General features: G+C 31.5%; 1 protein-coding gene across 7 annotated transcripts; it reads right to left on the reverse strand.

Annotated features, from left to right (window-relative positions):
- Positions 1-726: 726 nt before the first annotated feature.
- On the reverse strand, positions 727-8562 carry LOC110670481 (inactive poly [ADP-ribose] polymerase RCD1). Of its 7 annotated transcripts, XM_021832550.2 has the most exons (8): positions 8364-8562; positions 5832-6781; positions 5523-5741; positions 4038-4279; positions 3420-3589; positions 2586-2765; positions 2359-2490; positions 727-1006 (listed from the first exon to the last, which is right to left on the reverse strand). In XM_021832550.2, exons 2-7 carry the CDS (start codon positions 6653-6655, stop codon positions 2365-2367), a joined length of 1761 nt encoding a protein of 586 aa, XP_021688242.2. In that variant the 5' UTR covers positions 6656-6781; positions 8364-8562; the 3' UTR covers positions 727-1006; positions 2359-2364. The 7 variants fall into 7 exon arrangements, 6 of the variants coding, with proteins under 6 accessions (XP_021688242.2, XP_021688243.2, XP_021688239.2 ...); XR_002497907.2 differs by having other exon boundaries at positions 2642-2765; positions 5523-6781; positions 8364-8561; XM_021832551.2 differs by having other exon boundaries at positions 2359-2453; positions 2642-2765; positions 5523-6781; positions 8364-8560.
- Between the last annotated feature and the right edge of the window lie 4337 nt (positions 8563-12899).

The following is a 12899-nucleotide window of genomic DNA, read 5'->3' on the forward strand; positions in this document are numbered from 1 at the left end:
AATATATTATTTACAATAAAATATTATTTTTATAATTAATAATTTTATAATATTTAAATTTAAAAACCTTGCTTTTTACGGCTAGATATTTCCCAAAATTTTCAGTCAAATGCATAAAAAGTTGTTGTCATGCCAAGAAAGGACTTGTATAAACCACGCAACTTGAGTTTGAAGGTCAATTGTCTGTTATTTATAAATATAACTGGACCTCAACTGACACGTACAATATTAACATAATATTTTTAAAAATTTATTTTTATATTATTAATTATTTATCATGTATAAAGCAAACTATTTACGTATAATATTTATTTGTTATAATAACAATAAAATAATAATAATAATAATAATAATAATAATAATAATAATAATATCATTCAATTTTTCTCTATCTCTAAATCATTAAATAATTATAATAATATTAAATTAATCTTTAAAATAAGTTTTTAAATGTTTAATTGAAATAAATGATATGGTACAACTTTTTAATAGATTTAGTAAATGAAGATATATTTTGTTAAATGAATATATCTTAATTTAATTTATACTTTTCTTGAGTATTATTTATCCTAAACTTCAATATTCATTTAATAATACTATTTAGCATCTCTACTTTGTTTTTATGCAATGATCATGAAGTATTATTTAACTTAATAATAAAGACCTAGTTATTTCACACATAAAAACGATTAAAACTACCAAGCCAAGCCAGCAGAAGTTGAAAGATGAGACAAATTAGCACAGTAGATTATTACACTCTTGCAAGGCATTCTGTTCCATAAACCAACAACCCTTCATCAACAAATAGAAAATACGATACAACTAAACCTACACACTTAAAACAGTCACAGACATTATTCACAACTTCCAAGTCAACACATTCAACCACACTCTACTTAAATTCCAACACAGCAGTTCAGCAGAGCATGAGCCGCTTTGATCCATCAAAGCCCACTTAACCTTCTACAGTTGACTTAGCTGTTCCCTCCGCACACTTCAATGGTGCCTACATATGGCCACAGCAAAGTTCACATCAAGACATCATAATCAAAACTACCCCAAGCAATCAATTAGAACAATATACTGTCACAAATTTAAAAATAAGCACTCGTCTCTGTTTGCACCAGTTAAATCAAGCAATTCTTTCCCATTGATCTTGATTACAGCATCATATATACTCCTCCTTGATTACAGAAAGAGAGATGGTGCGAGAGAGAGAGAGAGAGAGAAGAGGGGGAGAAGGAAGAGAGACCATGAGAACACACACACAGAGAGAGAGAGAGAGAGAGAGAGAGAGTGTGCAGGAATATTGCAGGAATAAAAGAAAATCTCATTTGACATGTTTAACTAGAAGAATATGCTGAAAGAAATGGACAGAGAGACTAATTAGTGGACGAAATAAAACCTCAGAGATGCATTGATGTAATTGTCAACATACACGGACTAACTAATGACAATACTCAAGAACTTTATATTAATTCACTCTAAAGGTAACATATTTTGACATATGAATTCTAAAAGAACTACAAATTAGCAATTACTAGTAGGCTAACCAACATTAAAAAGGGCAACAATCCCAACAAATATAGTATGAATTACTAGCATACATGACATATTCAAGATTTTGTTACTTTATTTACTTTTTCAAGGCAAAGCTCATGCATGCAGCAATTCAGATGGCTCTAATCAAAATTTTACAATAAAAAACTTATATTCACCCACCCTCTCGAAAAAACTATAGGACCATGTTCAAGAGATTTTCCAATATTCGGACAGCTCAAAATCTCTTTAGATAAATCTGATCCCAAATAAGCTAAAAAGAAATTCTACTATTCAAGTTCAGAGATGTAGTCAACCGATGTTACCTTTAAATTCCATTTACACTGATAATTCAGCATTCAGATTTCAAGCGCTCATGCACATAGATTAAGTGGTACTAAAATCTTCCTATTATTATCTAAGGAGAAGTACAAAAAAGTACTATGGGGTTTGCTCCATTTTCAAGTAAGGTTATGTGGAATGTGTTTTGACAAACAAGTGCCATGCAGTTAAGTCTGTTAACAAAGAAAGTACAAACACCCTAATGCCATTAATGGTTGCTGACACAGAACGTTAGTAGCCATTAATAGTGAAAACGTGTTTAGACCTTCTTTTTACTGGACTTTGGACCTCCTTTGCTAACAGACTTAACCATAAGGTACTAGTTTGTCAAAATCTAAACCACCGGACGCTACTTGAAAATGACATGTACCACAGAGACACAACACTTTTTATACTTTTCCCTTTTATCTATCATGAAATTAACAAGCAGAGAATCCAAATTACTACTGTCTAACTATCATGCAAATCAAATCATACCTCACATTAAGACTCGTTATCGTCGACTTCAGTAAAGCATCTCCAACTATCAATCTCAACCTTTTGATAAAATCTTCCCTGCTTATCTTCTTTGCCTAGTATATATTCCATTAAAACGTTGATTTCTTTTCTCTTTTTTTTTAAAAAAAAAAAAAAAAAACAAAAGAGCATCACAAAATATCTAAATCAAAACTGAAGACAACAAGACATGATGCTATTCAAAATACCTGGAATAGTTCATAATGAGTAGCTATACGTTCCATTTCTGTATGAGGAACTTTACTTGAGATTGCAGAAAACAACATAGGAAAGGGCATCCAAGGGGATTTAGGAGTCCTTGAGTTGCTTGAACCAAGACTTGGAGCTTTTCCTAGAGAACCTCCAGATTTTGGTTGGCTTTCACTTCCCTGAAACATAAACCAAATGTTATCAATCAAATGAGTAGAACTGACAAAAGAAAAATAAAAGATGCTAAAAGCCCCCAATGGAACTCATGAATGACCCCCCCCCACCACCCCAAAAAAAAAAAAAAAAAAAGCACCTAGCTTACAAGCAGGAACAAAAGTCAGATGGATGAACATCCACTAGTTTAACAAGTTATAAGAAGATTCAGATGGATTATGTTCTTCTTGCTACTTGATCCTTCAAAATATTTTTACCTTCTTTGCACAAAACATATTCTATTATTTTGACAGGGCCAATTAATCAGCCATCCACCATTCCTTACAACAACTAAAGTATCAAAGGCTTGTTTTGTCTACTCCTACAACAGCTTTGGCAAAAGCATTTCCTTGGATGCACATGCTTTCAGCATTGCATTTTTAACATGATTAAAAATCTTCCCAAAAAAGGCATTTCATCAGAACAAGCTCGGGATGCTGTTGCCAAAAGCAGCAACAGAAGCTAAGCCAGACTTGCTCCAATTTACTAAAAAATAACAGTTAGTTATTATTTTATGGAGGAATAACAGAAATATAAGTCAAAATCATAATATAAAATTTTGGGCCCAGTGAATAATGTACAAACAAAAGAAAGAGCCAAATTATAATAGGTATACTTGCCAGATCAGCCGTAGGAGACTCCACAGGTAGATTCAAATCAACCACAGGATATTCTATTGGCAGATTCAGATCAACAGTAGATGACTCAATTGGTAAATTTTGCTGAGCACCTTGTGAAGATATAGTGATGCCGGACACACCATGTTTTATCTCACTTCCAGCCAAAATCCCTGTTAGGGGAGAAAACAAAAATCTAGCAGTCAAGTCAAAAGAAACTTTCAAAAAAGAAATTCATGTATTCATACAGCATTTGTAGAGAAGACACCACCAACTAAGCGACTGGATGAATAGTTGGAGTAGTTATTGAGCTCCGAATGTTACAAAGCAAAACCAAAAGTAGATAACTATGCGTCATGGATTCAATTATCAGCACCCAAGGAGACTGGACAATAGAGAATGAAGCTTGATTCTCAGACCAAGAGAACTTATTGGTTCTATCCAGCAGATGACAAATCATTGTGAACATCTATCCGATATAAGGATCTTCAAGTTCTCATTCATTAGTAGAACTGTAGAACAATTATATATATTTGTGCATGTGAGTGTGCATGTGTGTGCATATATATAGGGCATATTTTTCATCCAGAAACTGAAACCTCAAGAGCAGCAGCGGATCACCTTCAGCATTGGAAGAGATCTTGAAACTAACAACAAATTCTGGATAAATATGGGTGTTCATATTCATATTCCACACTATATACTGGCTTGGGTTTTGAAGGTCATCAACACCACTATCAAAATTCTCACTACTAGGATGGCACTGCTGACTCCCAGGTTGAATGAGCTCCATTTTTCCCATTATTACACGACAAAAAACCATATGTTGTACCCCATTTTCGTCAACATCACAAAATTTTGCACTGTAAATAGATCATTATAGAACAGTATTAAAAGAATAGAATAAAATAATAATATATAATGAAAAAAGGAAGACAATGATCCTCACATGAATGAGATGATTATACTGCAACCAAGTACGAATCAAGAATCATTTCATTGGGGGGGGGGGGAGAAGATATTCAAACATTTATTTTTCTTATTAAAAATATAATAATATTTTTATCTCAAAATTAAAATAGAATCAGAAATATAATTATACGAATTTTATATATATAATCATTAAAATAGAAAATTAGAGAATCAAAAATATAAATTTAAAAATTTAAAAATTATTTGCCTATTTCAATTGTCCAATTTTAGGGTTTTTTTTCCCAATGAGATTCAGTTACTATTGAATTTTATTTATTTATTATATAGAAAGGCTAATAATTACAGTAATACTGACACCATGAGCTATAAATATTTTTATTTTTTAGAAGTTTTGTAAATTTTAGGAGGCAAAAAATGTAATATAAAAGATTTTATTTAGTAATTTAGTATAATTTTTTTAGTTTATACTTTGGAGGGGCCAAATTTAATTTTTCTCCATAATTAAATGCATTTTTATTTTTTTAATACTACAAAAATTTTAAAACTTTCCGGGATTGGAGGCCTGGCTCCCTAGGCAAATGGCAGCAGAAAATTTCCTTGGCACTAGGGATGTGCAATCAATCAGTTTAGTTTCGAACCAAATTCAACTGAAAAAACTGAAATTCAAATTCATTAAAAGAACCAAACTGAACCAAACAGAAAAATTCAATTCGGTTATCCAATTCGATTCTGCTTAGTTTAGAACATAAGCAAATTTCAGCCCAATTACAACAGAGAAAGAGAAACAGAACAGAAGTAAATTTGCTAAATTTCTAAAAAAACTCATTTACATTTTCTTGGCACAAACCATCCTCATAAGTTGCAAAAAACAATTTTAAATATCACTCATCTCAGTTATCCATCTTAAACCAAAAGACTAATACAGTTTACAACTAAACTTTTTGACTCAGATAAGAACATAAATAAGGAAGATTTCAGATTAACAGAACAATTGACTTATATGCAAAACTAAAAATATAATAGAAGGCGTCAATCATGAAAATTGCAACTCAAGTTCAATAAGAAGAATCTTTTGTTGGAACTAGGTGAATTTTACTACAACAGCAAACATACAATCCATGCACCAGACAATTTCAATTGGATGTGAAAGGATAGAATGCACAAGAACCTAACCTCGCTTGGCTGCAGTTTGCTGCATGGAGATGAACACCAATGCCATATTTGGACTTAATCATGGATGGTCCACAATGTCCAAGTCCATACAACATGATTGTAGATAATAATTCTTTAGACGAAGCAAGCCATGCATATCGAACATTTGCATCACCACGACAACTTTTTGTAAGTTCAATTTGCTTCTGGAAAATCTCCAATCGGGTTTGCATTGAAGTACTAGACGAGTGACGAATATCAAGTATGTCAGTACTATTAAAAGAGTTCATGCCTGTAAGAAAACAATTTTGTACAGTATCAGAATCCAACTTTTCATTAACAGTGGATAAATTTGCTAAAATATGTTGATTTTCCTCAAAAGCTTCATTAATTTTTTCATCAAGCTTCCTGTTGCAACTATCCTCAACTTCTACAACATTCACACTTGTAGGATTGTGAGCAATTTCAATACGCTTAACAAAGGCATTCGTCTCTCCACTATACTCTAACGTAGATTGATGAGGATCCAATCCATTTATGTCAATTTCCAGCTGCAGCTTTATCTCATGAGGTCCATTACACGCTCTAAAAATAGGCCCTTGGTCATTCACACAATTTTGCTGGCAGCACTCATGTGGCTCCTCGTTATCAATATAAATTTCTGGAAAGAAACAGCCACCTTCTTCATCAATCCAAGCAATTGGTTTCCGAAAGCCTGCCTTCAAGTCCACTAGAAACATGTGCAAGAGATCCAGCAAGTAGTGACGGCCCTCTAACTCAACCTGAATAGCAGGTTTCTTCTCTTGAAGATCCTTCCTAACCAGAGCAACAAGATCTTGAGAAAAATCAGTCCATTCGCCACTCTGATAAAACATAAGACGTTGTGGCACCCCAGTCCTCTTAAAATTTGAATAACACCGAAGCAAAGATCTTCTGAAATGATACCCACAGCTCACAACCTTTCTTCGGCTTCTAGTTAGTCTCCTCCGTTTCCCAGACTTACAAGTTGAACAATGCACAGTTGGCCACTCAGGTGAAATAATTCGGGAAGCTTCAGCAAAATATGCTGCATAACGGGATGCTCGTTTTCTCTTCAGACCAAGCATAACTTTGCGACTACTACTATCCAATACCTTTGTGACCTTGGCTTCCATTTTTACGTAATTTATTAATCCCTATCAAAAAGTTCAAATCCAGAAGCTCAAATTTAAAGTAAGTTAACAATTTTAGCCTCCCGCCAGGTTTAAAGACACAATGCCATTGAAGACAAACGGCAAACCCTGAATAATAGGAGGAAGTTAGAAACTTTGATAGTTTAGTTAAGCTACATACTCCATTCATAATACACATGTAAAACCTAGTAATTTACAAAAGTGTCTCATCAGAAGGACAACAAAAGCCCAGTTAGATTCATTAGGTAAGCAAGAAGACTTGGTGAATATTAATTATTAAGTTGCAGCTACACAAGTAGACTGCAGTTCTGGATTGTCACTTTAAATGCTCATTGTTTCATTACATGAAAAAGAAATTCAACTTGCAAGTGTATGTTATTTAGATCACATCACAGTAATTGTAATTCATGAAAGTAATGATCCATTTATGGACACAAGAGTGGTCTTCATTTCCATTAATACATCATTTGCATAAAGAAGTTACCACACAAATTATTAACCATTAAAAAAACATTACCATCTTGATCTTGCCCTCAATCCTATTCAGTTATTTTATTAAATTTGGACATTCAGATTTTGAAAAAGGTAGAAAGAAGAGGGAGGGGTGAGGATTGAAGGTGGCGAGCCAAAAAAACAATAATTGGTTCAAAATTGCATACCAAAAAAAAAAAAAACTGCAGAGGTAATAGTAGACAGACAGTGGAAAACAGTGTCAATAATTATACTTATTCTCTTTTATATATTCATAGACATGTATAAACCAAAATTGAACAAAGAATCAAATATTCTTCTCCTTGAATTCGCTGTCACACTAATAAAACAATAAAATTGTACTCAATGTTATCTAAACTGCTGACACCCCCTCATACCATGTTTTCAATTCTTCATACCCAAACGTAATATATTTACATACAGAAAGGCATAAATTGGCAAATTCTATAAAAGATAACTAAGGAAAAAATAAATAGCATTTTAAAGGGAAATAAATAATTTATGGAATAAAAACGGTTGTTTTAATTAAATAGGATACTTAAAATATATTTTTCTCTCTAATTACTAGCCTATAAACTAAGCTTTATCACAATAAATTAAAAGTTAAATTAAGGCAAATTAGAGTTATTGAATCTTTTTGCTTTGTATTATTTGAATTTTATATACAACTTAAATTTTATAAAATAACCGCTTTGAATTGCATGATTTTTCATGCATATAATTCAAGGCGAATTGAGCAATATATCATATCCTACCACCACGACCCCATATAGCTTACTAACTAAGTCTAGCCACTGTATGCAAATTATAAAATTGCAGTATCCCGTATCCGTAGCCGTACCATGTACCGTGGTGAACCATGGAATCAGGTAACACTGACCTTACAATCAAATCATATCATGGTAATAGCCTAACCATTAGTCAAAATTTGTAGAATTATAATAGAGTTCAAAACCAGCACATGAAGAAACGAAATACAAATTAACCAAAAAAAAAATCATCATACTTGTATAAGCAAAAAATGAGCAAATATCCAAAATACTTATAAAAAACTTCTCCTCGAATTCAAGGTCATGCCAATAAAACACTAAAATCTTGCTACTCAAAATTTATTGATGGCAATAGCATACTGTTATCAATCCATATTTGCCGAATTACAATCAAATTCAAAACAAGAACACGAGTAAGACAAATATACCTTAATATGATTATTTAGGGTGCGCTCATTCAGAATTTGGGAAGCATTAGACTATGTTGAGAGGTGCTGGTGCTGGTGCGGTGGTCGCGGTGGTAGATTTACTGTTGGTGTCTGACGGGTGGAGAAAGAGAATAAGGATAAATAAATAAGCAGGGAAAAGAAAATAAACGAATAAATACTTATGGAGTCCAACCTAAAGACTGGTACAAATTAGTGTGCTGTACCGCCTGCCAAGTTCTATTTAAATAGGCCCAAGCTTGCTGGCTCAATGCATATTAATTTGAGTTGATATTTTTTTAATTTTTTACAAAAACAAATTTATTAAAAATATATATATAATATAAGATTTTAATTAATTTAAAATTATAATTTAATTATTGATATTATACTAACTATGAAATTTGCTTTAAAAAACTGTGAAATTAAATTAACACTTAATGATATTTGAAAATTTTTTATTTTATTATTTATATTTAAACAATTTTTATTAAAAAATAAAAATGATTTTCAATCAAAATAGTCTGATTAATTTATTTTTAGGATTAAGATAAGAGTTCATTATTATCTTAATTAATTAAAGTTTTATTAAATAATTTAATAATAATAATAACTACTATGAATTGTACCGACCTAAGCTTGGTCCTAAAAATTTAACAACTTGTTTGGATTGATGGAAAAGGGAAGGGAGGGAAAGAAAATTATAGGGTGAAAAATAAAAGTTTTATAGACATTTTTTCTTATTTGAATAAGCAAGAGAAGATAGAGGGGCGAAGGAACATATTAAGTACTATCTATTGCTTATTTTTTCTTTGTTTAGGAGACAAAATATGGAAAAAAATAAAAACACAATAGAGAAAAATTTATAGTTTGTTGTAAAATTACCTATGTACTATTAATAATATATTTTAATTTATTTTCTCTTCACTAGCTAATAGATAGCGACTTTTTTCTTGGGTCATAAACGGTGAGGGTTTATAAGAGAAACCTAAAAATTCAACCATTTTTGACAAAATTCATTCAATTTATCACTACAAAAATATTAATCATCCTCCTTCTACTATCAATTTACTTAATTGAGTTGTTCCTTACCCTAAAAGGGAAGATTTGAAAGGTACAAAGAACAATTAGTAACTGCCAAAACTTTCCACTTCCATTATTAGTGATTCCCAGGTTATTGCATCTAAAATTCGAACTTTCCATCATCTATGGCTGCAGAAGAAGCCTTTGCTTTAGTTAATTTCATCAGGAATTCAAGTGACAGGTTAAGGGGTCAATGATATGCATGAAGGTTAGTAGTGAAGTGTTTTGTGGTTTTTATTTTCTAGTTGTTGGCGATGGGAAGCATGTTTAGGGCCTTAGTGGATGGATTTTAAAAATTTTTCTCTAGGGTTTCAAGCATACATACAAGCGTATTATGATCCTAGCCAATCTCTAATGCCCTAAAGCATGTCAAAACACTCTTCTAACATGCATTTGGGATTTATTTGCCATCAAGGATTGAGGTTTAATATTTAAACCTACCAAACGCTAACTAAAAGAGGGATTGAATAAGACTAACCTCAAAAGCGCAAAATCACACTTCTTGCTCCCTTTGAAAGTCTCCAGAGCTCCACTTATAGCTCCTCCAGCTTGTCCACCACAAGCTTCCACCAAGATCACCTTAGGCAGCCCCAAATCCTCTCTTTGATGCTTGCCAACCACTAACAATTACGGTATATGTCTTTAGGTGATGTTTTATTGGATGTTTTAGGCTAGAAACCCTTTCTAGTGATTTTGATTCAAAGGAAAACAAGTTTTTCCTTATGAATCTATGGTAGAAAAACAAGAGAGAGAGGGACACTCTTGTTGTCGTCCAAGATGAAGAAGAAGGAGAGAGAATTTTCTTCTTTTTTCTTCCTTCTTATCTTGTATTTATATACAAGAGACAAAAACCATTATATAGTTGCCACATGTCGAGCTCTAATTTAATCTAGCTTTTTATGTGTTTTAATCTAATTATGACACTTGTCAATGCTAGATTAAATCATCAATAATTGATCTTCCATCAATGAAAGACAAGTAGTACACATCTATAGGTGTCACGTGTCACCATCTCATTGTGCCACGTATCACCATGTGAAATTACCAAAATGCCCTTGTATGCATTTTTGAGTTCTCAACCCAAAATTGTAATTTCTCCCTCAAATTAATTTATATCACATATAAATTAATTAATTAATTAATTAATTAATCTCCATTAATTAACTTCACAATTAAATTCATATTTAAACTCTTTAAATATAAATCCAATTTATATCATGCATCCAATATCCAAGATTTGATTTCAAGTCATGCTAGGGACTTTGCAATCTCATTGCAAATCAAATTTAATTAATTAATTAATTAAACTCTTTAACTAATCAATTAAATCATAATTGACTTGGTGATAAACTTATGTAGGTGTGTGACTTACTAGGCTCATTACCAATTGGTAATAAGAAATGATATTAGCTCTTAATATAATTGAAACTCTTCCTCACCTAAAATAAATCATTTTAGGCATCTCATAGACCATGGTTGACACTTAGCATAGCATGCCATGGCCACCAAATTAGCAATAAGGAATACCTTAAATATGAACCCTTAATCATATGTCATCATACACTAAAATCCTTCCGTATTATGTCTCAATCCCATTAGGGGTCATGGAAGAGTCAAACCCCTTATCATGGAATCTTATGCACTCATTTGAAATCTGATTCTTGACATATAAGACTTTACCATCAGGAAACACCTTTCCTGACAAAGTCATCTATCTTGGCCAGGAACTTAATCTTATTAAGAACAGCTCAAATCCACATAGGACTTTTAACTCTGTTTACTCAAGGCTACGGATCCCCTCTTGACTAAACACCTGTCTCAACATATAACTAATATGAGCCAACACACACCAGAATATCTATACACAGTATAGATATGTAAGTGGTATCAAACTTAAAATACCTATATAAGAGACAACCGTGTCATCTCAGGTCTGAGGACTATATGCACTAGTATGACACAGATAATATTTTATTGACTCGAGTAAAAGCCATGTTCATGTCATCCGTACGTCACAAGTTCGACCTACTCATCTCATAAGTGTCCACTGTATTTATCCTGATATCTCATATCAGATGGCATGAGACTCACCATTCCATATACATCAGTATCTCATACTGATCAATGAAGCTAAAAAGAGGTGACAGCTCTTTGGATATAATGTGCCCACCAAAATATCCTTTAGCTGCTAACTCTGATTTATAGCAAATGTCCCATATATTCTGTCACTTATATTCTTATCTCATAAGAATAGAATATATAACATATTGCTAATGGACAATTTCAAATAAATATATATTAAACATACACAACATTTAAATGAAATGTTTATTTCCATTAAAATATTTACAATGTTATTCACAAGTTACAAGATTAGTACATGCTCTAGGGCACACACAACTAACACTAGTATGGTATTTTTCATTTTCATCCAACAATAGAGGCTTTCATGTTGCTTTGCATTTCTTGTTTCTTCTTTTTTTATAGGCTAATTGGACAAAAGAATTCTTAAGGTTTATGTTAACTAATAATTATAGCTAATTTTTTAAATTTCATATATTATAGTCGAACATTAATTAGTTGTCACAATTTGTAGCCAAAATGGGGTAAATTAAATTTGAGAAAGTTAACAATAAATTACAATATAGTCTCTGATGTTTTATTTGATTAACAAAATAATTAATTGATTTAAACTTTATATTTAAAAAAAACATATATTTTATATTTATTATATACAATAAATAAATTTTTTTATTTATTATATAACACATTTTATATTCTTTTTTATTGAAATTTTAAACTAAAAAAATATTTTGATTAAATATAAATTAACATAATTATTTTTTTAATCAAGCCAAATAAATCATTTATGTAAAATAAATTTGTACCATTTTACAAAGTGAATTTAAAATATATATATATATATATATAATTGAAAAAGAATATATCCTACATGAATTGTGACATTCATTAAATAAAATACACATGTTACTTAGAGTGAACTATATATTAGATGCATGATTAATAATTCTTCAATTATAACTAAAATTTCTTTCTTATTTTTATTAGAGAATAAATTAATTGTAAAACTAAAATCTCAAGAAAATGACAGCTATACTTGTAACGCCCTCACTTTAAGTAGTCCGAACATTCTACTATTCCGACGACTAATGTCTATCCGGACAGTCAGAATGTCTGGAATTACACTCAAACTAGAGTGAGGAAACATAAATTGACTGAATACAGACTAAGTAAAATTAAAGAAAAGTAAAAGAAGCGAAGTACTATCCGGTTAAATGAGCCAGAACCGCAGCGATAGGTGACCATACGGAGAAGCATCAATAAAGACAGATACCGACCCCAGACCCGCAAGGAACCCTAGGAAATAGTTTTTGAGATTTAATTGAAGGCTTTAAGAGGTTTAAATGGCAATAAAAATTCCAAAAAAAAATACAA

Source organism: Hevea brasiliensis, chromosome 8 (assembly GCF_030052815.1).
Source record: "Hevea brasiliensis isolate MT/VB/25A 57/8 chromosome 8, ASM3005281v1, whole genome shotgun sequence".
NCBI classification, from domain to species: Eukaryota; Viridiplantae; Streptophyta; class Magnoliopsida; order Malpighiales; family Euphorbiaceae; genus Hevea; species Hevea brasiliensis.